This window comes from Psammomys obesus, unplaced genomic scaffold (assembly GCF_907164565.1).
Source record: "Psammomys obesus unplaced genomic scaffold, mPsaObe1.curated_primary_1811, whole genome shotgun sequence".
NCBI classification, from domain to species: domain Eukaryota; kingdom Metazoa; phylum Chordata; class Mammalia; order Rodentia; family Muridae; genus Psammomys; species Psammomys obesus.
This window is the reverse complement of record NW_026591560.1, coordinates 31905-59028: the sequence shown is the minus strand read 5'-3', so window position 1 is coordinate 59028 and position 27124 is coordinate 31905. Positions and strand designations below refer to the sequence as shown.

At 39.4% G+C, this 27124-nt stretch overlaps 1 protein-coding gene across 1 annotated transcript in view; it reads left to right on the top strand.

The window, feature by feature from the left end:
• Positions 1-26680, top strand: part of LOC129679422 (solute carrier family 22 member 19-like) — a 50944-nt gene extending 24264 nt beyond the window's left edge. The window contains 8 exon segments of the mRNA XM_055610571.1: positions 9851-10005; positions 10107-10275; positions 12248-12371; positions 19578-19693; positions 20397-20611; positions 23562-23670; positions 25158-25361; positions 26435-26680. Of these exon segments, the coding sequence (XP_055466546.1) occupies positions 9851-10005; positions 10107-10275; positions 12248-12371; positions 19578-19693; positions 20397-20611; positions 23562-23670; positions 25158-25361; positions 26435-26492 (1150 nt within the window). The 3' untranslated portion in view covers positions 26493-26680.
• Positions 26681-27124: the final 444 nt, after the last annotated feature.

Here is a 27124-nt window from a genome sequence, read left to right as displayed (position 1 = left end):
TTCATGGTCTTGCTTATTCTCCCAATAAAAATAAACTGTGACTGCTTGTTCTGTCTGAACTGATGTAAATTCCTATTCCTTTACAGCTTAAGAAATAAGACTTCTGCAAACAGAATTCCTATTAGTGTCTTATTGTGTAATCTACACTGGCCTTAAATATTTTGTGTACTAGAGTAACATTCAAGTCATGAACCATGTACCTCAGTTTCCCAAGTTATGGAATTACAACTTGGATAAAACTTTTTTCTAAAATTTATTTCTGTCTGATATTAATATAGTTTCTTCAATCAGCTTTTTCTTACACAGAGTATGTTAACTGATGACATCAATTCTTCTAGTCAAAGAACTAGTTTATATTTAGGTTTTTATCTTTAGTTCATTCTTATTATCTCTATTTTTTATTGCAATTTTTAGTCTTTTCATATTTGGTATTTTTTTAAAAATTTTTATTAATTACACTTTATTCACATTGTATCCCCCCATAAGCCCCTCCCTCCTCCCCTCCCGATCCCACCCTCCCATCCCTTCCTTCATGCATGACCCTCCCCAAGGCCACTGATAGAGGAGGTCTTCCTCTCCTTTCTTCTGATCTTAGTCTATCAGATCTCATCAGGAGAGGCTGCATTGTCATCTTCTGTGGCCTGGTAAGACTGCTCCCCCCTCAGGGGGAGGTGATCAAAGAGTAGGCCAATCGGTTTATGTCAGAGGCAGTCCCTGTTCCCATTACTATGGAACCCACTTGGACACTAAACTGCCATGGGCTACATCTGTGCAGGGGTTCTAGGTTATCTCCATGCATGGTACTTGGTTGGAGCAGGAGTCTCTGGGAAGACCCCTGTGCTCAAACTTTCTGGTTCTGTTGCTCTCCTTGTGGGGTTCCTATCCTCTCCAGCTCTTATTCTTTCCCACTTCTTACATAAGATTCCATGCACTCTGCCCAACAGTTGGCCAAAAGTCTCGGCGTCTGCTTTGATTGTCTGCAGGGCAGAGCCTTTCAGAGGCCCTCTGTGGCGGGTTTCTAGCTAGTTTCCTGTTTTCTTTTTTTTTTTTAATTTTATTTTTCTTTTTAGTTACATTTTGTTAACTCTGTGTCCCAGCTGTATCCCGCTCCCTCATTCCCTCCCCAACCCCACACTCCCTCCCTGGTCTCCTCCCTGCCCCTTTCCAGGTCCACTGATAGGGGAGGACCTCCTCCCCTTTCATTTGACCCTGTTTTATCAGGTATCTTTAGGGCTGGCTGCAAAGTCCTCCTCTGTAGCCTAACAGTACTGCTCCTCCCCTGGGGGGGGGATCAAACAGCCTGCCTTTGAGATCCTGTTAGAAATAGTCCGTGTTCCCCTTACTTTGGAAAACTACTTGGTTACTGAGCTACCACGGGCCACATCTGAGCAGAAGTTCTAGGTTATATCCATAGATGGTCCTTGGTTGAGTGTCAGTCTCAGAAAAGACCCTGTGCCCGGATATATTTGGTCCTTGTACAGCTCCTATCCTTTCCATATCATACTAACTTCCCTTCTTTCATATGATTCCCTGCACTCTGCCGAGGGTTTGGTTATGAGTCTTAGTGTCTGCTTTGAAACACTGCTAGGTAGAGTCTTTCAGATGCCTTTTGTGGTAGACTCCTGTCATAAGTTCAATGCACATCCCATTTGTCTTTCTAAATGAGGATTAATCACCTTTGCCTGTGTCCACTTTCTTGATTATCTTCTTTAGGTGTGTAGATTTCATTATGTTTATCATATCTTGTAGGTCTATATAAGCGAGTATATACCATGTTTGTCTTTCTCCTTCCGGGATACTTCACTCAGAATGATCTTTTCTAGATCCCACCACTTGCCTGCAAATTTCATGATTTCCTCCTTTTTGATTGCTGAGTAGTATTCCATTGTGTAAAAATACCACAATTTCTGTATCCATTCCTCCGTTGATGGACATCTGGGTTGTTTCCAAGTTCTGGCTATTACAAATAAAGCTGCTACGAACATGGTTGAACAAATGTCCTTGTTGTGTACTTGAGCAAATTTTGGGTATATACCTAGGAGTGGTATAGCTGGGTCTTGAGGTAGCACTACTCCTAGTTGTCTGAGAAAGCGCCAGATTGACTTCCAAAGTGGTTGAACCAGTTTACATTCCCACCAGCAATGGAGGAGGGTTCCCTTTTCTCCGAAACCTCTCCAGCATGTGCTATCACTTGAGTTTTTCATCTTGGCCATTCTGATGGGTGTAAGGTGAAATCTCAGGGTTGTTTTGATTTGCATTTCCCTAATGGCTAATGAGGTTGAACATTTCTTTAAGTGTTTCTCTGCCATTCGATGTTCCTCTTTCGAGAATTCTCTGTTTAGCTCTATTCCCCATTTTTTAAGTGGATTACTTGGTTTGCTGCTTTTCTGCTTCTTTAGTTCTTTATATATACTGGATATTAGCCCTCTGTCAGATAAAGGGTTGGTGAAGATTCTTTCCCAATCTGTAGGCTGTCTATTTGTTTTGATGACAGTGTCTTTTGCTTTACAGAAGCTTTTCAGTTTCATGAGGTCCCATTTATTGATTGTTGCTTTTAGAGCCTGTGCTGTTGGTGTTCTGTTCAGGAAGTTGTCTCCTGTGCCAATGAGTTCTAGGCTGTTTCCCACTTTTTTTTCCAACTGATTTAGAGTATTTGGTTTTATGTTGAGGTCCTTGATCCACTTGGACTTTAGTTTTGTGCAGGGTGATAAATATGGATCTATTTTCATTTTTCTGCAAGTAGACATCCAGTTGGTCCAGCACCATTTGTTGAAGATGCTGTCTTTTTTCCATTGAATGGATTTGGCTTCTTTGTCAAATATTGAGTATTCATAGGTGTGTGGGTTTATTTCTGGGTCTTCTATGCGATTCCATTGATCCTCCTTTCTGTTTCTATGCCAATACCATGCAGTTTTTATTACTGTTGCCCTGTAGTACAGCTTGAGATCGGGAATGGAGATACCTCCAGATGATCTGTTGTTGTACAGGATCGTTTTGGAGATTCTGGGTGTTTTGTTTCTCCATATGAAGCTGGGAATCTTTTTTTCAAGGTCTGTAAAGAATTGAGTTGGTATTTTGATGGGAATTGCATTGACTCTGTAGATTGCTTTTGGCAGGATGGCCATTTTCACAATGTTAATCCTACCAATCCATGAGCACGGGAGATCTTTCCATCTTCTGAGATCTTCTTCAATTTCTTTCTTCAAAGACTTGAAGTTTTTCTCAAATAGGTCTTTCACTTGCTTGGTTAGAGTCACACCAAGGTACTTTATGTTGTTAGTGGCTATTGTGAAGGGTGTTGTTTCCCTAATTTCTTTCTCAGCCTTTTTGTCTTTGGTATACAAGAGGGCTTCTGATTTTTTTGAGTTGATTTTGTATCCTGCCACTTTGCTGAAGGTGTTTATCAGCTGAAGAAGTTCTCTGGTTGAATCTTTGGGTTCGCTCATGTATACTATCATATCATCTGCAAATAGTGACACTTTGACCTCTTCCTTTCCGATTTGTATCCCCTTGATCTCCTTTAGTTGTCTTATTGCTCTGGCTAGGACTTCAAGTACAATGTTAAAGAGATATGGAGAGAGTGGGCAGCCTTGTCTTGTCCCTGATTTCAGTGGGATTGATTTAAGTTTCTCTCCATTGAGTTTGATGTTGGCTATAGGCTTGCTGTATATTGCCTTTACTATCTTTAGGTATGTGCCTTGTATCCCTGATCTCTCCAAGACTTTAAACATAAATGGGTGCTGGACTTTGTCAAATGCTTTTTCAGCATCTAAGGAGATGATCATGTGGTTTTTCTCCTTCATTTTGTTTATGTGGTGGATTACATTGATGGATTTCCGTATGTTGAACCACCCTTGCATTCCTGGGATGAAGCCTACTTGGTCATGGTGGATGATATCTTTGATGTGTTCTTGGATTCGGTTTGCAAGTATTTTATTGAGTATTTTTGCATCAATGTTCATAAGAGAGATAGGTCTGAAGTTCTCTTTTTTTGTTGGATCTTTGTGTGGTTTAGGTATCAAAGTGACTGTGGCTTCATAGAATGAGTTTGGTAGTGTTCCTTCTGTTTCTATTTTATGGAATAGTTTGAGGAGAATTGGTGTTAGTACTTCTTTGAAGGTCTTGTAGAATTCTGCGCTGAAGCCATCTGGTCCAGGGCTTTTTTTGGAGGGGAGACTGTTAATGACTGCTTCAATTTCCTTGGGAGATATAGGACTATTCAGTCTTTCTACTTGATCTTGACTTAATTTTGGTAGATGGAATCTGTCAAGAAAGTTATCCATTTCATTTAGATTTTCAAATTTTGTGCCATATAGGCTTTTGTAGTATGACCTAATAATCGTTTGGATTTCCTCAGTGTCTGTAGTTATGTCCCCATTTTCCTTTCTGATTTTGCTGATTTGTATGGTTTCTCTCTGCTTTTTAGTTAGTTTGGCTAAGGGTTTGTCTATCTTGTTGATTTTCTCAAAGAACCAGCTTTTTGTTTCATTGATTCTTTGGATAATTTTATTTGTTTCTAATTGATTGATTTCTGCCCTTAGTTTGATTATTTCCAGCCGTCTGCTCCTCTTGGGTGTATCTGCTTCTTTTTTTTCTAGGTTTTTCAGTTGGGCCATTAAGTTGTTTGTATGTGATGTTACGGATTTCTTCTTATAGGCACTTAGTGCTATAAATTTTCCTCTGAGCACTGCTTTCAATGTGTCCCATAAATTTGGGTATGTTGTGCCTTCATTTTCATTGAATTCTAGAAAGTCTTTAATTTCTTTCTTTATTTCTTCCTTGACCCAGCTGTCATTGAGTAGTAAGTTGTTCAGTTTCCATGTGCGTGTCGGCTTTTTGTTGTTTCTGTTGTTGTTGATGTCCAGCTTTAGTCCATGGTGGTCAGATAGTATACAAGGGATTATTTCGATCCTTTTGTATCTGTTGAGGCTTGCTTTGTGACCAACTATATGGTCTATTTTGGAGAAGGTTCCATGCGGTGCTGAAAAGAAGGTGTACTCTTTTGAGTTTGGGTGAAAAGATCTGTAGACATCTATTAGGTCCATTTGATTTAGGGATTCTGTGAGTGCTTTCATTTCCCTATTTGGTGTCTGTCTGGTTGATCTGTCCCTTGATGAAAGTGGGGTGTTGAAGTCTCCCACTATTAAGGTATTAGGATCAATGTATGATTTAAGCTTTAATATTGTTTCATTTACGAATGTAGGTGCTCTTGTATTTGGGGCATAGATATTCAAAATTGTGATGTCCTCTTGTTGGATTTTTCCTTTGATGAGAATATAGTGGCCCTCCTTATCTTTTTTGATTAACTTCGGATGAAAGTCTATTTTATTAGATATTAGGATGGCTACTCCAGCTTGTTTTCTGGAACCATTTGCTTGAAAAACATTTTTCCAGCCCTTTACTCTGAGGTAGTGTTTATCTTTGTTGCATAGGTGTGTTTCTTGGATGCAACAGAATGTTGGGTCTTGTTTCTGTAACCATTCTGTTAGCCTGTGTCTTTTTATTGGTGAGTTGAGTCCATTAATATTGATAGATAATATTGACCAATGCATGTTAGTTCCTTTTGTAATGGAGTCGATGATCTTACCTTGTTTCATTGCTTGTTTTCTTTTCATTTTTGTTGGGATATTATCTGTATGCCCTGTTTTCTTGGGTGAATTCGTTTTCGTTGGATTGGAGTTTTCCTTCTAGTATCTTCTGTAGGGTTGGTTTGTTGTGTAGATATTGCATAAATTTAGTTTTGTCATGGAATATTTTGTTTTCTCCATCTATGCTGATTGAAAGCTTTGCAGGGTATAGTTGTCTGGGTTGACATTTGTGATCTCTTAGAGTCTCCATGATGCTTGCCCAGGCCCTTCTGGCTTTCATAGTTTCTGATGAGAAGTCTGGTGTGATTCTGATAGGTCTACCTTCATATGTTACTTGGCCTTTTTCCCTTGCTGCTTTTAATATCTTTTCTTTGTTCTGTAGATTTAGTGTTTTGACTATGATGTGAAGTGATGTGTTTCTTTTCTGGTCTAGTCTATTTGGTGTTCTGTAGGCCTCTTGTATATTTATGGACATCTCTTTCTTTAAGTTGGGAAAATTTTCTTCTATGATTTTCTTGAAAATATTTTCTGGACCTTGGAGCCTGGAGTCTTCTTTTTCATCAATTCCTATTATTCTTAGATTTTGTCTTTTCATAGCATCCTTGATTTCTTGGATATTTTGTGATTGGAATTTTTCTGATTTTACTTTTTCTTTGAGAGAAGTATCAATTTCTGCAAGTGTGTCTTCAGCTCCAGAGATTCTCTCTTCCATCTCTTGTATTCTGTTGGTGATGCTTACTTTTGTGGTTCCTGATCTTTTCTCCAAGTTCTCCAGCTCAAGAGTTTTCTCATTTTGTGTTTTCTTTATTGATTCTAATTCTGTTTTCATGCCTTGCACCATTTCTTCCATGTGTTTGAATTTGGATTCCTGTCTCTCTACAATGGACTCTATTTCTTTGTTCATTTCCTTTTTGTATGCCACTAATTTTTTCTCTACTTGTGCCTCTATTTTTTTGGCTATGTTTTCCTGTGTTTCTTTAAGGGTTTTGTCTATTTCTTCTTTCTTTACCTCCAATTGACTGGCCAACTCTTTGAAAGAATTGTTCATTTCCTCCTTATGAGCCTCAAATAATTGAGCAAGCATGGCTTTAAGGTCATTTTCCTGTGCTTCTGATGAATTGGAATATCCATCGATTTTGGGGTTTGCTGGTGAAGTCATGATGTCCTGATTTATGTTGGAAATGTTCTTTCGCCTACCCCTGGTCATCGGCTTATCTGAGACCTTCCCTGTTTGTTTTTGGATTCTGCCGATCAGACTGGTACTGTCTCTCTCTCGAGTCTGGAGAATTCTTCAGGAAGTTGAGAGAGGTCCCGTGTCCTTAGCGTGTGCTGAGGACTAGCTGTACCTGTGAGAGGAAAGTACGCAGGTGCAAACAGAGGCAAATGCAAGCGTGCGTGCGTGTGTATATGTGTGTGTGTGTGTGTAAGTGGGCGTGGGCGTGTGTCTCAAGGGACAGAGTGATGGCTAATGTTGAACCCTTGAGTTTGTGGGAGGGGCTCTGCAATGTATATGTCGCAGGCGCTAGTGATGTTCGCAGCGCAATTTCTGGCATTAACTGCCTTAACTCCTCAATTAGACCCACAGAGCAGGAACTTCAATGATCCAAGTGCCCCTCTGTTTCCCAAAGTGGGTATATGGGTGGGAGGGGGTTCGATGCCTGGCTTCTGTTTTAGAAGGACCCAGGATCAGTGGAGCTGCAGATTCTCAAGGGTTCACTCACTTACAGGCAGGTCACTTGGCAGAGATCGCGGTATCTGGGCTGTCTGCTCTCTGGTTTGGCCCTGCTTCTTTGATGTGCTCTGCCAGTTCCGTGCTGTTGTCACTGCCAGGTTATGAGGTCTTGCTGCAGCTGGAGATTTCAGGGTGGTCACGTCAGTGGGAATCGGGGTAACCAGCCTTTCTGTTCTCTGGTTTGGCCCTGGTTAGTCTTAAACTGGAGGGCTGATGTGCCCCGCCAGCTCAGTGCTGCTCCGCCGCCAGGTTAGAAAGTCCCGCTGCAACTGGAGACTGGGTTGCTAGTCCAGATGCTTTCTGGGAAGTCCTAGGGTCTCTTCACTGTGCTCTCCAAGCTTCGGAGGCCCAGCGCCTGGTGTGTCTAGCTTGTATGGCGTTTCTGTCTGGTTTTGGTGAGTATATAGCATATTCTCTGTCACTGTTGGATTGGGCGGGCCGTACCGTCAGTGATCGCGATCCTGCGGAGCTAGTATGGCGTCTAGCAGACTCGGGCCCTGGGAGGATGGTGCAGCCGGCGCCGCGCGAATCTGGGGCTCCCAGACACAGTACTGCTGGCCGTTGCAGATAAAGGGCTTGGGGCTCCGCCTCAGTGGCTGCAGGCCCCAGGCAGTTAGGTCTGCACTGAGAGAGGCGAGTCTGAGAAAGGCGAGTCCACTGTGCCGAGGAGGAGGGAGGTCTGGGGGAGGGCATATTTGGTATTTTTAATACCAAATATACACTTACTCTATCTTCTTATTTTTAATTAACCCAGAAGACATGTGTGTGAATTTAGAACATTATTGTGTAACTAGAGGTGGCACCCATTCTCAAACTACATGTAGATCTTAAGATCACATATCAAACTAGTTCTAACACTTGAGCAAGGTTAGTTTCATCTTGAAGGAGTGTCCTGGCAAATGTCAGTCTACCACCCAAAATAGAAGCTATCCTGACATTCAAGAAATATGAATAAAAACTTTAGACAGCATGATATAAAGACATTTAAGAGACAATACAAGACAAAGGACTTTTTTTTTTTAACAGTTTGGGAAAATCATAAAGTCACATGCCACTATATTTCAAAAACAAAATAAATGAATAACATTCTTTGTGAAAGTGAGAATCTGAATTCCAATTTTCTACATTATAACAACCCAATACAAGTTTTTATAAGAATAATTAAGTAACAAATATGACAAGTAAAAGGTATGGCCTACTTAAAATGAAACATACTAAGAATGGTCTCTGTGGAAGATTTTCTAGACAAATGTTTTTTAAAAGGTAAATCTTAAATATGTGTAAAAGGATGAAATATAACATAGAGAGAGTACTAATGACAACTAGAAAACTAGAGTGTGGGAACATCAATAACAGGAAAAGAACAAAACAGAAACCTAGATTTAAAAATATAATCAATCACATTTTTCTCTAGAGACATTTAGTGGAAAATGACACAAATACAATAATGAATTAGAGAAGAGGAACAGAACAATAGAAACTGTCAAGATTAAGAAGCCAAAGACATATTTACAAGTAACTAGTATTCAGTGGACTTATGGGATATTGGCAAGCTGACCAGAAATATGTGTTATGGGAGTATAAGAAGGAGGAGGAAGTGGGGAAAAGATAGGTTTTTGAAAGATACAATGATATATTTGATATATCAATATACAAAATCTAGAAGATAAAATCTAAGAGAGTGAATGCAAAGAACTTTGTTCACCAAAATAATCAATAGATTTGATATAATCAATAAGCAGACAATTTATATAAGTGATTATATAAAAGTAATTCATACTCATTTCATAATTTCTCTTTTGAATTTAAATCTTTTGATACCACAGTTCCATGTATTTGAACACTTGGTTCCCTAGCTGAGAGAGGAGCTTTGAAAGGATATGACTGGGAATTGATCGGCAGAGTTGAGTTGCTTGGGGCTGATGTTGAAGGAGATGCCTACTTTGTTTCCTGTGTGAACTCTACTAACTCGTTCAGCCTCCAAGACAGGAATTCTGTCACACAGATAACACCCTCAGAAAATGTGAGCCAAAATTACGCTTTCCCTTAAATATCTCTGTCAGATACGTTGTCACAACAATGAAATAAATAGCTAGTAGACATGCTAATGCATAATTTAGTACAGCACATTTGTGTTAAAATTTCAGTTTTGTAATCTGTCATAGATGGCTTAACTCTTGGGAAATTGGTGGTAAAGAACAGAGAAGAACAGAATGTAGTGGTACACATATCAAATCCCTGTCCTTGGAAGGAAGGCAGAAGCAGGCAGGTCTCTGAAGCTTGAGTCAGCCTTGATTACATAGTAAATTTCACATTGTTGTTATTAGTAAGTCCCACTACATAGAAGTAAGCTGGCCAGGACCACATAGTAAGACCCCATCTAAGAAAGAAGGTCGGGAAACAGATTTTTGCTTCAGAAGATGTCTGTTCTCTTTAATTTCTTGATTTTTAAAATCATTTCAAAGTGCTTCCTGTCTCCATTGTTTATACATTTTATTGGTCCTGTAATCAAATCTTTCCTTTTTCTCAGGTTTGGGAAGAAGTTTGTTTTCACATGTGCTTTACTCCTAATGGCCATCACTGGGACTTGTGTAGCTTTGGCTCCCACCTTCCTCATCTACTGCTCACTTCGCTTCCTCACAGGGATCTCTTCCTCATCCATAAGAACAAACAGTGTTTTACTCAGTAAGTCAAAGCTTTTAATGGGCATTGTTCAAGTTTTAGGTTTGACCTGAATGTCCTTTGCACCTTTCTTAGAAGTCAAACTTCATTTTCTTTTCTTCCAGTATTAGAATGGACAAGCCCTAAATTCCAAGCTATGGTAATGGCTTTGGCAATTTGTGCTGGGGGGATTGGACAGGTAATGTTGGGAAGCCTGGCTTTTGGTATTCGAAACTGGCACCACCTCCAGCTGGCAATGTCTGTACCAGTGTTCTTCCTCCTTATTCCCACAAGGTATGAGCCTTCTTTCCTCTTCTGTGTTATGGAATCCAGGGATGACAATGAACATGGAATCAAGACATAAGAAATGTATTTGCTTTTGGCTTACACAATGTGCACTCCTTTTTGTATTTATGTAACAGGAAGACAAGCATCTGAATCAGAAAAAAATCAAGAAGGTTGAATTCAACTTGAATTTAAGACAAGCAATAAGTAGTTTTATAAAATCATAATCATATCGTATGTATAATACATGCATACATCATATCGTATGTATAATAAAAGACATGCATTTTCTGACAAGTACTTATTCTTTGAAAATTCTGTTTACCTGTGAGTTCTCTATTTCGTTTGTTAGCTGGGTAAAATTTATAACATTTCATTGTATTCATATTATTTAAAAATAGTAAGCACTTTCAGTATATCAAAGTATTGAATGTGGTATGTTTACAGTAAAAAAAAAACGTATACTGATTGATATTCAAATTTTACTATGCACAAGTTTATTTTATTCACTACAGGAAAAAATACAAAAAGCAGAATTAGCAATCAGTCTTTACCAGAATGTTCTTGGCCTTTCTGTCTGTCTTTGCTACTAAGTCTAAGTTATGCAGTTAGTAACAGAATAAATATTTCAAGATCAGATTGCCTCTGCTGTAGTTTGTAGTTCCATGAGTGGCTTTGCAAACAAAAGTGCTTTCAAAATTATGGTGACTTTAATATTAAATAAAAGACAAATAAATTAAGTTTATTTTCTTTTTTAATTTTAAATTTTTTATATGAATTATAGTTTATTCACTTTGTATCCCAGCTGTAGCCCCCTCCCTCATTCCCTCCCAGTTCCACCTTCCCTTCCTCATCTCCTCCCATGCCCCTCTACAAGTCCACTGATAGGGGAGGTCCTCCTCCCTTTCCATCTGATCCTATACTATCAGGTCAGGTCTCATCAGGACAAGCTGCATTGTTTTCACAACTGTTTAATGAAGGATAATCATGGCTTCTCCAGTTTAAAGCTGTAGGCAGAATAGCCCATTTCTCTCACTGGCTTTTTGGATTCCCTTGCTTTACACACACACACACACACACACACACACACACACACACACACACACGATTTAAAAGTTCTTTGATGAGGGAGGGGCATAGGAGAAGAGGGAGGGAGAGTGGGAATGGGAGGGAATGGGGAGGGGGCTACAGCTGGGATACAAAGTGAATAAACTGTAATTAATAAAAATAAAATAAAAATTAAAAAGTGCTTTGATGCCATAAATAGAGGAGGCATATTTATTTAGGAAGAACTATAAAATGCTTAGATGAGTTCATACAGAAAAGAGGGAAAGTCCTCTGACAGGCTCTTCCATATCACTATCCTCACAACATAGCCATCAAAATTATGACATTGCTGTCTCCATTTTATGGATTAGAAATAAAGGTAGAGCTAGTTTGCTTTTGTGGCCAGAAAGTATTACTTGTTAAAAGTAGAAATGACTGGACTTTGAATGATAGAAATGTTTTATAAAATTTGTTCAGCCATATTCTTTTAGCATAAGAACAAATTAGGTATAAATGTTTACATTAACAAGGAACTTGGAAAGTGTCTATACAAGTGTTTCTCATGTTGCAGTTCTGTGAACTCCATGTAAATAAATATCCAGGTAATAGTGGACAGAACAGCATGATTCCAGGTCAGCATTCTGGAAGTGTAGTTGTAATGCAGGCATGAATTATTTCCCATTTTCCTAGTGAAGTTACAGACAGTTTATGATTATATTTATCAATATAATTGAATGAGTGATAGGTATTAAGTGAAAGAATATAACTGTTCAAGGATAAGTGTGGTTTTAAAAATGATAAATATTAATTGTGGTTTAGGTATTAAGTGAAAGAATATAATTGTTCAAGGATAAGTGTGGTTTTAAAAATGATAAATATTAATTGTGGTTTAAAAAATGTAAGATAATTAAGAATTATCCAATGTCTTGAGCAGGTGGCTGTCAGAGTCAGCTCGGTGGCTGATTGTGACCAACAAATCCCAGAAAGGCTTAAAGGAACTTAGAAAAGCTGCACAAATGAATGGAATAGAGAGTTCTGGAGATGTCCTAACCATAGAGGTAAGTAAGTATAAGACACACACACACATAAAAAAAACAATCCACAAACTGGATATATGTAGAAGTTAGTGCCCAAGATACAGTGTGTAGTGAGTAAAAACACTGTAGAAGGATGTTTTATTAAAAAAAACATTAAAATCACTTCTGTTTTGTTTCTTGAATTTTGTGCTGATTATTGTTTTGTTTAACCTGATACAAGCTAAAGTCATCTGGAAAGAGGGACTTTGAAGTTAGAAAATGCCTCTATCAGATTGGCATGTAGGCAACTATATAGGGCCTTTGCTTGATGTGGGAGGGCCTAGTTCTCTGTGGGTAGTGTTGCCCCTGAGCATGAGGTTCTGTGTTATATAGGAAATTAAGCTGAGAGAACCAAAAAGAGCAAGGCAGTAAGCAGCATTCCTCATGGACTTTTCTTTAGTTCCTGTTTCCAGGTTCCTGCCTCAAGTTTCCACCCTGACTTTCCTTCATGTAAGATGAAATAACCCTTTCTTTTTCAAGTTGTTTTTTTTTGTCGTGGTGTTTATCACAGCAATAAAAAAACAAACTGCGGAAAATTTTATTTTTAGAACCTTCTCCATGGGGGTTTATTTATTTATTTTTAATTTTTTATTAGAAGATATCAGTTATATGTTGTATTGGTTTTCATTTTGACAGCTTCATACATGTACATAGTGTATTTTTATCATCTTAAAAAACCATGCCAACTCAATTTTCTTACTGTCACACTTCTTCTGATCTCTTTCTTATCCCAAATAGTCTATATTAATCTCTAATCTCTCTCTCCTCTCTCTGCATAAGTAATTTCAATTAAAGTTTCTTGCAGAAGCATTGTGAATTGTGAAGATTTAATTACAATAATGTGGGCAACTTAATACAAGACTACACCACTTCTCCCAGCAGCTATTAACTCATAAACTCCCCAGACATCTTCAGGAGGGATTTATGAGCCCTTCCTCATTAGCAATAGCCAACTACCTGTAAATCCTCAAGGAGAGGCAGGACGCCTCTACTCCTCAAAATGAAAGTGTATGGGCCTATTCTCTTGCAGGTCTTATGCATAGCTGCTGAGAGCTTAAAATCCACTAGCCTGCCAGGTGGTGGTGCCTTTAATCCCAGCACTTGGGAGGCAGAGGCAGGTGGATCTTTGAGTTCAAGGACAGCTAAGGCTACACAAAGAAACCCTGTCTCAAACAACAACAAAGATGAAAATTCACTAGCCATGCCATGTCAAGAAGACAACACTACACATTATTTTACTTCTACTGCCTTTTATCTTTTCTTTGTCCCCACTTTCATAATGTTCCCTCAACTTTTGGAAGAGGTGCTACAGATATCCCATTTGTGCCTGAATATTGAACAGTAGCTTATTCTCAGGACACTGACCAATTTTGACACTGTAGAACTTCCACCAACTACAGAAAAATAAGCTTCTCTAACTAAAACAAACATTTGGAAGGCAATTCAATTAGAATATCATCTCTATTTGCAAAATAACTATAATAAACCACTAAGGTCTGTGACATCCACAGTCATGGGCTTATGGCAGGGTTTAAAACACCAATATGAATTTCCTCCCATTAAAAGGCCTCAAGTATCTGGTTACCATCATAACAGTGATAACATTGATACAGCAGTGAGTACATCTTGCCAGCCAAGGATCAGTCCTGTATCATAAACATTAACAGATGAGTAAGATTATGATGACAGTTCTCCAGAGCAGCCTACATAGCACCTCCCAGGACTGTGAGAGCTTTCCAACAGGGAGGAACTTTCCAAAAATAGTTCTAGCTTGATTTCCCTATATTCTGCAATTGTATAGTATACTAGATAGGTTCTTAGCATTAGTTCTGTTGGGAAAGTTAAATGAACTCATGTGGCGGTTAATTTGATTGTAAACTTGGCAATATCTAGAATATCCTAAGAGATAAATTCTCAGGCATATCTGTGTTCGAACATTTCTATTAGGTTAGCCTCTTGGAATAACTGCTCTTGGGAATATCTTGATTAGGTTAACTGAAGTAAGAAAACATCCAAAAAGTGACAATAACATTCCTTGGGCTTGGGTCCCCAATTAAATAAAAAGGAGGAATTTAGCTGACCATGAGCATTCATTGTTCTCTGCTTCTCACATGTAATTACAATATGATCTGATGCATTTATTTCCCCAGATGCTACCATGATTTCCCCATCATAAAAGATTATACCTACAAATTATGAGCTGAGAGAAATACTTTTTATGTTTCTTTTGTCAGAGTACCTTAATCACAGCAACAGTAAAAGCAAACAATAGAGAAAATAGTACCAAGGATGGGGTCATTGCTGTGATAAACCTTAACCAGGCAGTCCTTAGATCTTTGAAACTCATTTGTGGGAAGAATTTGAAAGACTTTGGAACTTTGGACCATAAATTTTTCTGAATAGTATAAGCTGAGGTCAACAGCTTATATTATACTATACTGTACTATACTATAGTATACTATCTTACTGTACTGTACTATACTATAACCATTCTGGGGGGACCTGGAAAAATGAGAATACTGACAGACATATGGGTATTAGAGCAGGACCCATGAGGTTTAAAAGTTAACAGTAACTATATCCAGAATGAGGATAGTGTCATTTATGTGATAGTTTTACTAAGACTCTGGGTTTATTTTCCCCATATCATGAGAATTTGCATAAAGTGAACCTTAAAGATAATGTACGAATATGTTTGATGGAAAAATGTTAAAACAGAAAAAGATCTCAGACTATTCTATGGCTAGTCTTTACTGCATTATACAGGCCTGAGTAGAAAAAGAGAAAAAGTTGAGCAGTTTGTCAAGAAGCAAAGAAATTTATTAATTTACCTATGTTGGAACATCCCTGAAGCTCTGAAGCTAACTTGATCATGATGATTTTTATTTCTGTTGGCCATTATGTTTTTGAGAATGTTTTGATATCAGGGTCATTCTGGCTTCATAAAAAACTTTGTAAGCTATTCTTACTCTTCTACTTTATGGAATAATTTGAATGATTCTGGGGTTAATTTTTCTTTAAATGTTGGGGATTCAACAGTGAATCCATGTGAACCTTGGGACCTTTATAATATCTGTTTAAATTATTCATTTTATCTTGTTTTAATTTTGGTAGGCCAAATGTATCTATAATTTTACCTATATTTTTAGATTTTATTATTTTTTTGGTACATTGGTTTTGTAGTACGTCTTTTTTATTTTCTGAGTTTTATTAGTATCAGTTTAGTATCTCCCTCTTAATCTCTACCTTTGCCAATTCAGACCTTAACTCTTTCTTTTCATTAATATGAATAAGATTTCATTAGTATTGTTTATCTTTTTTGTTTTTTAAAATTTTATTTATTTAGTTTTTTGTTTTATTTTTTGTTTATCTTTTTTTGTTATTTTTTAAAATTTTTTATTAATTACACTTTATTCATTTTGTATCCCCCCATAAGCCCCTCCCTCCTCCCCTCCCGATCCCACCCTCCCTCCCCTTTCTGCATGCATGCCACTCCCTAAGTCCACTGATAGGGGAGGTTCTCCTCTCCTTTCTGATCTTAGTCTATCAGTTCTCATCAAAAGTGGCTGCATTGTCTTCTACTGTGGCCTGGTAAGGCTCCTTCCCCCTCAGGGGGAGGTGATCAACGAGCAGGCCAATCAGATTATGTCAGAGGAAGTCCCTCTTCCCATTACTATGTAACCCACTTGGACACTGAACTGCCATGGGCTACATCTGTGCAGGGGTTCTAGGTTATCTCCATGAATAGTCCTTGGTTGGAGTATGAGTCTCTGGGAAGTTCCCTGTGTTCAAATTATCTTGTTCTGTTGCTCTCCTTGTGGAGTTTCTGTCCCCTCCAGCTCTTACTATTTCCCACTTCTTACATAAAATTCCATTCACTCTGCCCATCAGTTGTTCATCAGGCTCAGCATCTGCTTTGACAGTCTATATTGCAGAAGAAAAAGAAAATAGGAAACAACCTCGGAACCTACCACAGAGGGCCTCTGAAAGCCTCTGCAGTATCTTTTTATTTTTATTATTAGTTACATTTTATTAACTCTGTATCCCAAATGTATTCCACTCCCTCATTCCCTCCCAACCCGACCCTCCCTCCCTCATCTCCTTCCTGCCCCTTTCCAAGTTCACTGATAGGGGAGGACCTCCTCCTCTTTCATCTGACCCTGTTTTATCAGGTATCTTCAGGACTGGCTGCAAAGTCCTCCTCTGTGGCCTAGCAGGGCTGCTCCTCCCTTGGGGAGTGGGGAGGTCAAAGAGCCTGCCATTGAGTTCATGTAAGAAATAGTCCCTGCCCCCCTTACTAGGGAAACCCACTTAGTTACTGAGCTACCACGGGCTACATCTGAGCAGAGGTTCTAGGTTATATCCATACATGGTCCTTGGTTGGATAAACAGTCTCTTATAAGACCCCTGTGCCCAGATATATTTGGTCCTTGTGGAGCTCCTATCCTCCCCATGTCATACTAACTCTCCCTTCTTTCATATGATTCCTGGCACTCTGCGCAAGGTTTGGTTATGAGTCTTAGTATCTTCTTTGATACACTGCTAGGTAGAGTCTTTCAGAGGCCCTCTGTGAAAGGCTCCTGTCCTGTTACTTGTTTTCTCCTATGTCCAATGCCCATCCATTTGTCTTTCTAAGTGAGGATTGATCATCTTACCCTGGGTCTTCTTTCTTGTTTATCTTTTTTAGGTGTATAGATTTCATTATGTTTATCATATCTTATAGGTCTATATAAGTGAGTATATACCATGTGTATCTTTCTCCTTCTGGGATAACTCACTCAGAATGATCTTTTCTAGATCCCACCATTTGCCTGCAAATTTCATGATTTCCTCCTTTTTGATTGCTGAGTAGTATTCCATTGTGTAAAAATACCACAATTTCTGTATCCATTCCTCCGTTGATGTACATCTGGGTTTTTTCCAGGTTATGACTATTACAAATAAAGCTGCTACAAACATGGTTGAGCAAATGTCCTTATTGTGTACTTGAGCCTCTTTTGGATATATGCCTAGGAGTGGTATAGCTGGATCTTGAGGAAGAGCTATTCCTAATAGTCCGAGAAACTGCCAGATTGATTTCCAAAGTGATTGTACAAGTTTACATTCCTACCAGCAGTGAAGGAGGGTTCCCCTCTCTCCACATCCTCTCCAGCATGTGTTGTCACTTGAGGTTTTGATCTTAGCCATTCTGCTGGACGTAAGGTGAAATCTCAGGGTTGTTTTGATTTGCATTTTCCTGATGACTAAGGATGTTGAACATTTCTTTAAGTGTTTCTCTGCCATTTGATATTCCTCTATTGAGAATTCTCTGTTTAGCTCTGTACCCCATTTTTAAATTGGGTTAATTGATTTGTTGCTGTTTAACTTCTTGAGTTCTTTATATATATATTGGATATTAGCCCTCTGTCAGATATAGGATTGGTGAAGATCCTTTCGCAATCTGTAGGCAGTCATTTTGTTTTGACGACAGTGTCCTTTGCTTTACAGAAGCTTTTCAGTTTCATGAGGTCCCATTTATTGATTGTTGCTGTTAGAGCCTGTGCTGTTGGTGTTCTGTTCAGGAAGTTGTCTCCTGTTCCAATGAGTTCAAGGCTCTTTCCCACTTTTTCTTCTAACAGGTTTAGTGTGTCTGGTTTTATATTGAAGTCTTTGATCCCCTTGGACTTTAGTTGTGTGCAGGGCATTAGTATGGATCTATTTTCATTTTTCTACATGTAGACATCCAGTTAGACCAGCACATTTGTCGACAATGCTATCTTTTTTTCCATTGTATGGTTTTGGCATCTTTGTCAAAAATCAGGTGTCCATAAGTGTGTAGGTTTATTTCTGGGTGTTCTATCTGATTCCATTGATCCACCATTCTGTTTCCATGGCAGTACCATGCAGTTTTTAGTATTGTTGCTCTATAGTACAGCTTGAGATCAGGGATGGAGATACTTCCAGAAGATCTTTTATTGTAGAGGATTGTTTTAGCAATAAAAAAACAAGGAAATCATGAAATTTTCAGGTAAACGATGGGAACTAGAAAAGATCATCCTGAGTGAGGTATCCCAGAAGCAGAAAGATACTCATGGTATATACTCACTCATAAGTGGATATTGGACATATAATATAGGATAAACATATTAAAATCTGTACACCTAAGGAAGCTAAACAAGAAGGAGGACTCTGGCTAAGATGCTCAATCCCCATTCAGAAAGGGAAAGAGGATGGACATCAGAGGGAGAAAACAGGGAACAGGACAGGAGCCTACCACAGAGGGCCTCTGAAAGGATTTACCCTGCAGGGTATCAGAGCAGATGCTGAGACTCATAGCCTATATTTGGGCAGAGTACAGGGAATCTTATGAAAGAAGAGGGAGATAGTAAGACCTGGAGAGGACAGGGGCTCCACAAGGAGAGCAACAGAACCAAAAAGTTTGGGCACAGGGTTCTTTTCTGAGACTGATACTCCAGCCAAGGACCACCTATGGAGATGGCCTGGAACCCATGCACAGATGCATCCCATGGCAGTTGAGTGTCCAGGTAGGTTCCATAGTAATGGGAACAGGGACTGTTTCTGATATGAACTGATTGGTCTGCTCTTTGATCACCTCCCCTTGAGGAGAGAGCAGCCTTACCAGGCCACAGAGGAAGACAATGCAGCAACTCCTGTGGAGACCTGATAGACTAAGATCAGAGGGAAGCAGAGGAGGACCTCCCCTATCAGTGGACTGGGGGAGGGCACAGGTGGGGATGAGGGAAAAATGGTGGGATTGGGAGGGAAGGAGGAAGGGGGCTACAGGGGTGATATAAAGTGAATGAACTGTAATTAATAAAAATAAAAATAAATTATAAAAAGTATCAGCTGGACATCAGTCCATGTCATGCAAATTCATCTGTTGTATGTGGAACATGGGACCATATTCTAAATGAGTCTTCACTTGTTTTCCTAATATGTATCTATAACCTTTACCTGCCTTTCAATATTCTACATCCAACTATAGTCACCTGTGTAACATGTCCTCACCATAAAGTTTTCTTTTACTACTGGGCTCACTTTTCTCACTACTTCTATGCCTGCAATTATTTTCTTGATGTCCATATATTGTTCACTGTGTAGCGATTATTGATCTAGTTCTCTATAGGTTACCATACTGCCTCACAATATTTATTATTTTGCGACAACAGTTTATTGATGTTGTTGAAGGTTGTGAGAACTGCTATGAAGGATGAGCTAGAGTCAGCCCAGACAAAATCTTCCCCACTGGACCTGTTCTATATACCCAACCTGCGCAAGTGGATCTGCCTGTTATCCTTTGTGAGGTAGGCTTTACATTGAGCCTCTTAAAAAGTTGTAGTGATGCTTCATGCTTTTAATCCAGCACTCAGAAGGGCAGAGGCAGGCAGATTTCAATGAATTTGAGGCCAGCCTGGTCCACATATGGAGTTCAAGGTCAGTTCTGTCTCAAAAACCAGTGTAGGTATAAATTTTCTCAATAACAGATTTGGAGATAAGTGATGAGGAATTTCTACAGCTAGAGAGATCCAAAGGGTTTGGACTATAACTGAGTGAATTGTGGTGAAGCTTCATTACCTGAATTCGTTGTTTAGAACTTCAGCCATGGAAAAACTTGAAATCTAAGCTTCCTCATTTGTCTGTTTCCATTTCAGATGAAATGAAACTTTAAACATCAAATATATGAGTATACACATATCAATGGATATATGTAGATTTAAAGTTATGACTTTCATTAAGATCAAGATGTAAGAAAAACCTTAAAATCCAGATGGACCCAGTTTGTATCCCAAGAATTCCCTAACCCTTTAAAGAATTGAACAGTGATGATACCTTCATAATCATAGAGTTTTTATAACTACAAAATTATGTCCCACATGTAAAGTTTGCAGAAAACAGATGCCTCAATATTTTAATAGCCAAAATGAGGTGCCTGAATTAACTATGCTATCATGTGTTGGGCAACCACTCCAAACCTTATGATATGACTTTCTTGTTTGTTTCCTACAGGTTTGTGTCATTAATATCTGTTTTAGGTCTGCTCGTCCACCTTCAATACCTGAGCAGTAATGTGTTCCTACTGCAGTGTCTCTATGGTGTGGTGTCTATCCCAGCCAATGTTCTTGGAAAATTTTCAATGAACTACATGGGGCGCAGAATAACCCAACTGATTTTCATGTCTCTGTTTGGAATCTCCATTCTGGTCACCATATTTTTGCCTCAAGGTAAGAAAAGAACACAGGATGAACAAAGATAATGCATCCATCCTTTTTCTCAGGAATTTTCAGATCTTATCTTAAATCAGGAAAAAAGAATCCTATGAATTAGCTGTAAGCAGTCTAGGCATTGAGATCACATTATTTCATTAAGCTATTGGGATAACTGTAAAAGTTTCAGTAAAATTTGGTTAAGATACTTGTGTTTATTGTTTGCAAGAAGTGCCTTAGAACTAGCTCCTTATTCTTAAATGTTTTTAGGTTGACAATGGATCAGTCATTGGTAAATTGTAATTTTCACAGCAATTATATAGATTAAGGTCTTATAATTCTGACCAAAACACACTGTTACTTCATCTGTCCCACAGGGTCTCATTGTTTTATCTTCAATGACAGTTTGTTTTCTCAACTGTGTGTATCTACTCATGCTTCTCATTTTATAATACCATGAATCCAACCCTACAATGGAGAGTTGTCTCAGGAAGAGAAACATCACTGTGTTGAAGCTCAAAAAGGACAAAGAAGTAGGAATGGACTAAGCCACAGGACTGTTAGAATTGGCTTCGTTGAGCTAAATGGATGTTTATTAGAAGGAAGTAGCCAGGTTGTCACCAAGCTTTGCTAAAACCTAAGACTCTTGCACATTTTATAAAATTCCAAATAGGGAGGGAGAGAGGATGTCAGCAGTGATGTCAGTTTTCTGCCACACCTCAAGAAACTCTCCAATGTATAAAGCTTTCATGAGTCTTTTAAAAAATTAAATTATTAGTGAACATATACCATGTGTGTCTTTCTGTTTCTAGGTTACCTCACTTAGGATGAGCTTTTCTAGTTCCATCCATTGCCTGCAAATTTCATGATTTCCTTTAAAAAAAAATTGTTGTGCAGTATTCCATTGTGTAAATGCACCACAATTTCTCTATCCATTCTTCTGTTGAGGTTGTTCCCAGATTCTGCCTTTTATGAATAACACTGCTATAAACATAGTTGAGCAAATGTCCTTGTTGAATGGTTGAGCATCTTTCAGATATATGCCCAGGAGTGGTATAGCTGGATCCTGCGGTAGCACTATTCTTAATTTTCTAAGAAAGCACCAGATTGATCTTCAAAGTAGTTGTACAAGTTCATATTCCCACCAGCAATGGAGGAGGGTTCCCCTTTCTCCACAACCTCTCCAGCAAGTGGATATCATATATATATATATGATAAACACACTTAAAATCTAGTCTAAAGAAGCTAAACAATAAGGAGGACTCTAGGGAAGAGGCTGAAACCTCACATAGAAGGGCAAGCAGGATAGACATTGGATGTTAGAGAAGACAGGAAACAGAACAGGAGCCTTCCACAGGGGGCCTCTGAAAGATTCTACCCAGCAGGGTATCAAAGCAGATACTGAGACTCATAGACAAACTTTGGGCAGAGTGCAGGGAATCTTATGAAAGAAGTAGGAGATAGTAAGACCTGGAGAGGACAGGAACTCCACAAGGAGAACAACAGAACCAAAAAATCTGGGCACAGGAGTCTTTTGTGAGACTGATACTCCAACCAAGAACCATTCATGAAGATAACCTTAGAACCTTGCTCAGATATAGCCTATGGCAGCTCAGTATCCAAGTGGGTTTCCTAGTAAAGGGGGCAGGGAAAGGCACATTCACTGTCATGAACTCGGTTGCCTGCTCTTTGATCCCTCTGATGAGATGGCCTTACTAGGCCTCAGAGAAAGAGGATCAAGACAGTCCTGATGAAACCGGTTAAGCTAGGGACAGATAGAAGTTAAGGAGGACCTCCCATACTAGTGTATTAGGGATGTGGGGATAGCGGGGGGGAGAGGGAGAGCGTTGAGACTGAGATAGGGCAGGAGTCCACAGTAAGGATACAAAGTGAATAAATTGTAATAAATAATAATAAAGAAAATTAAAAAGATTAAACTAAATAAAACTGAAAAAGTTGAACTTTTTTATGTACATGAGTGTTTTGCCTGCATGTATCTATGTGTGCCACATGTGTGCTTAGTGACCATAGAGGCCAAATGAAGGCATTGATCCATTGGAAAGTGGGAATACAGTTGTGACATACCATGGGTGGGTGCTGAGAATCAAATCATCATGAGACTTTTAAATTTATTTTATTATTATTATTTTTATTAATTACACTTTATTCACTTTGTATCCCCCCTGTAGCTCCCTCCCTCCTCCCTTCCTAGTCTTTCCTTCCCTCCTCCTTCTCCACACATGCCCCTCCCCACATCCACTGATAGGAAAGGTCTTTCCTTCCTTCTGATCCTAGTCGATTAGGTCTCATCAGGACTGGCTGCATTGTCTTCCTCTGTGGCCTGGTAAGGCTGCTCCACCCACAGGGGGAGGTGATCAAAGAGCAGGGAGACTTTTTTAATTGAATTGAAATTGACTGTCTTAACTGTTTTCCAATGGACAGTTTTCTGAGCAGCAGCCTTTATCCTTGAGTCCTTAGACATTGTTTCATATCAAATCAATTCCCAGCTTTCACACCACTGTAGGCCTTTCATCCTTCCACTTTTTAGTGATATTGTACATAGGCCATAGATTTAATTGCATCTGAATGAGGTGATAGCCCTCTGTAATTTTCTCCATGACAGTCCTACATTCTACATGAAGGATTCCTGAGACACTAGAGAGAAAAAGGTGAATATGATTTCCTTCTGTATTCACTATGCTCTCCACATCTTAAGCAAATATTGGAGATACAGTGTCCAATTTTTTTCAGAAGTTTTTCTTTGCCATAAACCAATACATTCAGTTAGGTCACTTTTCTAAGCTTATAGTCATGAATAATTTCTACCTTTCTGAAGTCTCCCTCCACCATTTTAGATTATATACAAACTTCCAACAAAATTATATCCCATTTGGGGTTAGGGAACTTCAAATATCTACACTCAGATTTATCTGTCTCATTTGACTGTCACTGGTCTTCCTCTCAACAGAATTTCAGGCCCTGCGTACAATTTTGGTAACATTGGGAGGAGCAATTTCTTCTGCCGCTATGACGAGTACTCTTGTGCATGCAAATGAGCTAGTCCCTACCGTAATCAGGTATGACTCAAGATCAGAGCAGACTTTTCTCAGTTCATTCACTTTTATTGAAAGAACAAGTAAAAAGGTGGTAACAGAAATGGCCTTAGTGTCCTGAAACTTTGCCTTTGTCAGATAGCCTTAAGATCAACATACCACTAGCCAGCTCTCCTATTCAATCTAGAGCCACCTAGAAGAAGGTAGGTACCAACAGAAACACAGATTTTTAAAATACTTTATTTATTTATTTATTTTAAAAAATATTTTTATTTTAATTTTTATTAATTACATTTTATTCACTTTGTATCCTCCTGTAGCCCTCTTCCTCCTCCCCTCCCAATCCCACCCTCCTTTCCATTTCTCCACGCATACTTCTCCCCAAGTCCACTGATAGGGGAGGTCTTCCTCTCCTTCCTTCTGATCCTAGTCTATCAGATCTCATCAGGAGTGGCTGCATTGTCTTCCTATGTGGCCTGGTGAGGCTGCTCCCCCTCAGGGGGAGGTAATTAAAGAGCAGGCCAATCAGTTCATGTCAGAGATAGTCCCAGTTCCCATTACTATGGAATCCACTTGGACACTGAACTGCCATGGGCTACATCTGTGCAGGGGTTCTAGGTTATCTTCATGATGGTACTTGGTCGGAGTATCAGTCTCAGAAAATACCTCTGTGCCCAGATTTTTTGGTTCTGTTGCTCTCCTTGTGGAGCTCCTACCCTCTCCAGGTCTTACTATTTCCCACTTCCTTCCTAAGATTCCCTGCACTCTGCCCAAAGGTTGGCCATAAGTCTCAGCATCTAAAATGCTTTATTTTTGGTTGTTTTTTTATTGTATACAGTTTATTTATTTATTTATTTATTTATTCATTCATTTATTTATTTATTTTTATAATTTTATGAAGATATAATGACATTCACTCCCATCACCTTTCTCTCTTATTTGTTCACTCTTGCTAACTCTCTTCTTCCACACTGTTCTACTTTTCTATCCTCATATATTTGTTGCTCTTGCTGCAGTCCTTTAAACTAGCATAGAAAATTTGGGTTTCAATATAACATCTTTATACATTTAACTCCTCTATTCCTCTGTGCCTACTTATATTCCCAATCTACCCCTCAGTGCTCACTTTTGCTTTCTTGTCACATATGTACTACAAATCCCTCTCACATCTTAAGACCTTCTCTTCCCCCATCATGATCACTTTTTCTAGTTTCATAGTCTATACTGGTAAACTCAAAAAATGTATGCTCATATGAATGTTAAAGCGCAGTATATACATAAACTTGTAGTATTTAGCCTTTATAGCATGTTTTGTTGTACTAAGTAAACAAGTGTCTTACTACTTTGTCCATGACAAAAAGATAACACTAAAATTAGACAGATATTTGAATGGTAAGACTAAGTCACCAGCATCCTTATATTCAATTACACAACTCATTGACTTGTAAAGTCACAAATTCAATGTGTGTGAATTTACTAGATGATTTCTGATTTGTGCTTTATACTCCAAGGGCAACTGCTTTAGGAGTCATTGGAATTGCTGGTAGTGCTGGGGTAGCCCTGTCTCCCCTGTTTATGATCCTCACGACATACTCTGCCTCCTTGCCCTGGATCATCTATGGGGTCCTCCCTATCATCAGTGGCCTCTTTGCTCTTTTCCTTCCTGAGACCAGGAGTCAGCCTCTGCCTGACTTGATCCAAGATGTGGAAAATGAGTGAGTAAAACCTGTACTTTACAGGACTTTGTGCCAATGGTCTGTGATAAGGAAGACTGGAACACGGACAACTAGGCTTTTCCATGTATGGTCATTGGTGTTGCCTTAGTGACCTTTTGTACATATTTTTATATAGGGGTTTCCTGTGTGTCTGGAAACTCCATATCAGAAGGGCCAGCTCCAAACATTTGGTTCTAGAAGATTTAATAATTAATATGACAAGTTCTTATGTCCTCTGTTTTACCCTGACCCATCATGCAACACATGTCCTGACACGGTCATGTGCCTTCTGTCTATTTTGTCCTATTGTGGAACACATATCCTTGAAAATATTTCACAATCCCACAAAAATGTAAGTATGATTTTATCACTCTGAGTCTCAGAGTGCCCCTCTGCTGGTAAGCTTTCTGAAACTAATGATCTCTATAGACTTGGGATGTGACAGTCACTCCCTAACTCACAGATTATATACAAGACTGAAGAACTTGCCACCCATGACAATATCTCTGAGAGAAGGGCTCTTATGTTTGCTGTGCAATTCAGAAAATATTGGTACCATTAGGAATGAAGTTTTCATGTCAGTGAAGAATAGAATAGTCTATAATGATCATAAAAGGAAAGGGAAGGATTTTATTAAAACTTTGGTGTACTCCCCACACATTCTCCCAAAACCCATTTGAAAATGCCATGCTAACCAAAGTAGGAAGAATTAGAGCTACCTCACAGAGATTCCCAGAGATGCCAGTCTTCTATTCACAAGACTTATTCCAACCTTTTGTGAAGAACCATGGATTTTTCCAAAGTTGATGGATAAAGAGTGAGCTTTCTCTAAAGACTGCAGGAATAAAGCTGGGCATGGTGTCACACGCCTTTAATCCTAGTACTCAGGAGGCAGAGGCAGGTGGATCTCTGTTAGTTCGAGGTCAGTCCGGTCTATATAGTGAGTTCAGGATAGCCAGGGCTTTGTTACACAGAGGAACCCTGTCTCAGGAAAAAGAAAGCCGGAATATCTCTCTTCTTTGCCTCCTTTATCATTTCATTTTTGTTTATGGCATTTGCTCTATTTGTTTCAGGAGGAAAAGCTCAAAAGAGGCAAAAAAGGATGCTGTTGCCAAAGTGACACCATTTTAAAGAATTCCAACAACTGACCTCTGATCAAGGACAAAGATTAAGAAAAATATCATTCAAGATATGATGGCCGAGAGGCGGGGCAAGATGGCAGCGCCGGGAGGACTCTCATTCTGAGGAGCAGCACAGCAGGATTGGCACAGTGACCAGCAATCAGAACTCGCGGCCATAAAACACAAGTGGTTGTGTTTCTCAGGTGAGAGGATACCCCAAGGTGGGGGATTCGATCAGCTTTAACTCACCCGGCAAAACCACGGAAGAGATCCCCGTTCCGCCAGGCGCTTGGTCGCCAGCCCAGAGCTACCCGCCAGCGCGATCTGGTCACGGTCCCAGACTGAACTGTGGGCCCACAACACCATAAACTGGATTTCCCAGTCGAGAGATAACCCCACGGAGCAGGAAACAATTGGGACAGACCCCAGGTTACCCAGACATCCCCTGGAAAAGACTCCGGTTCCGCGGGTGCCCCAGGAGCCAGCCCGGACCCAGAGCCGGGAGGGACAAAGGCGCCTGCCTGCACAGAGCCCTGCCTGCGCGTGTGATTCGCCGCCCAGATAGAACTGTGGGCACCAGGGCAACAGGGCACCAGACTGCGTGTCTCTGGCAGGAGGAAACCCCCAGCGGAGGGGGTCAGC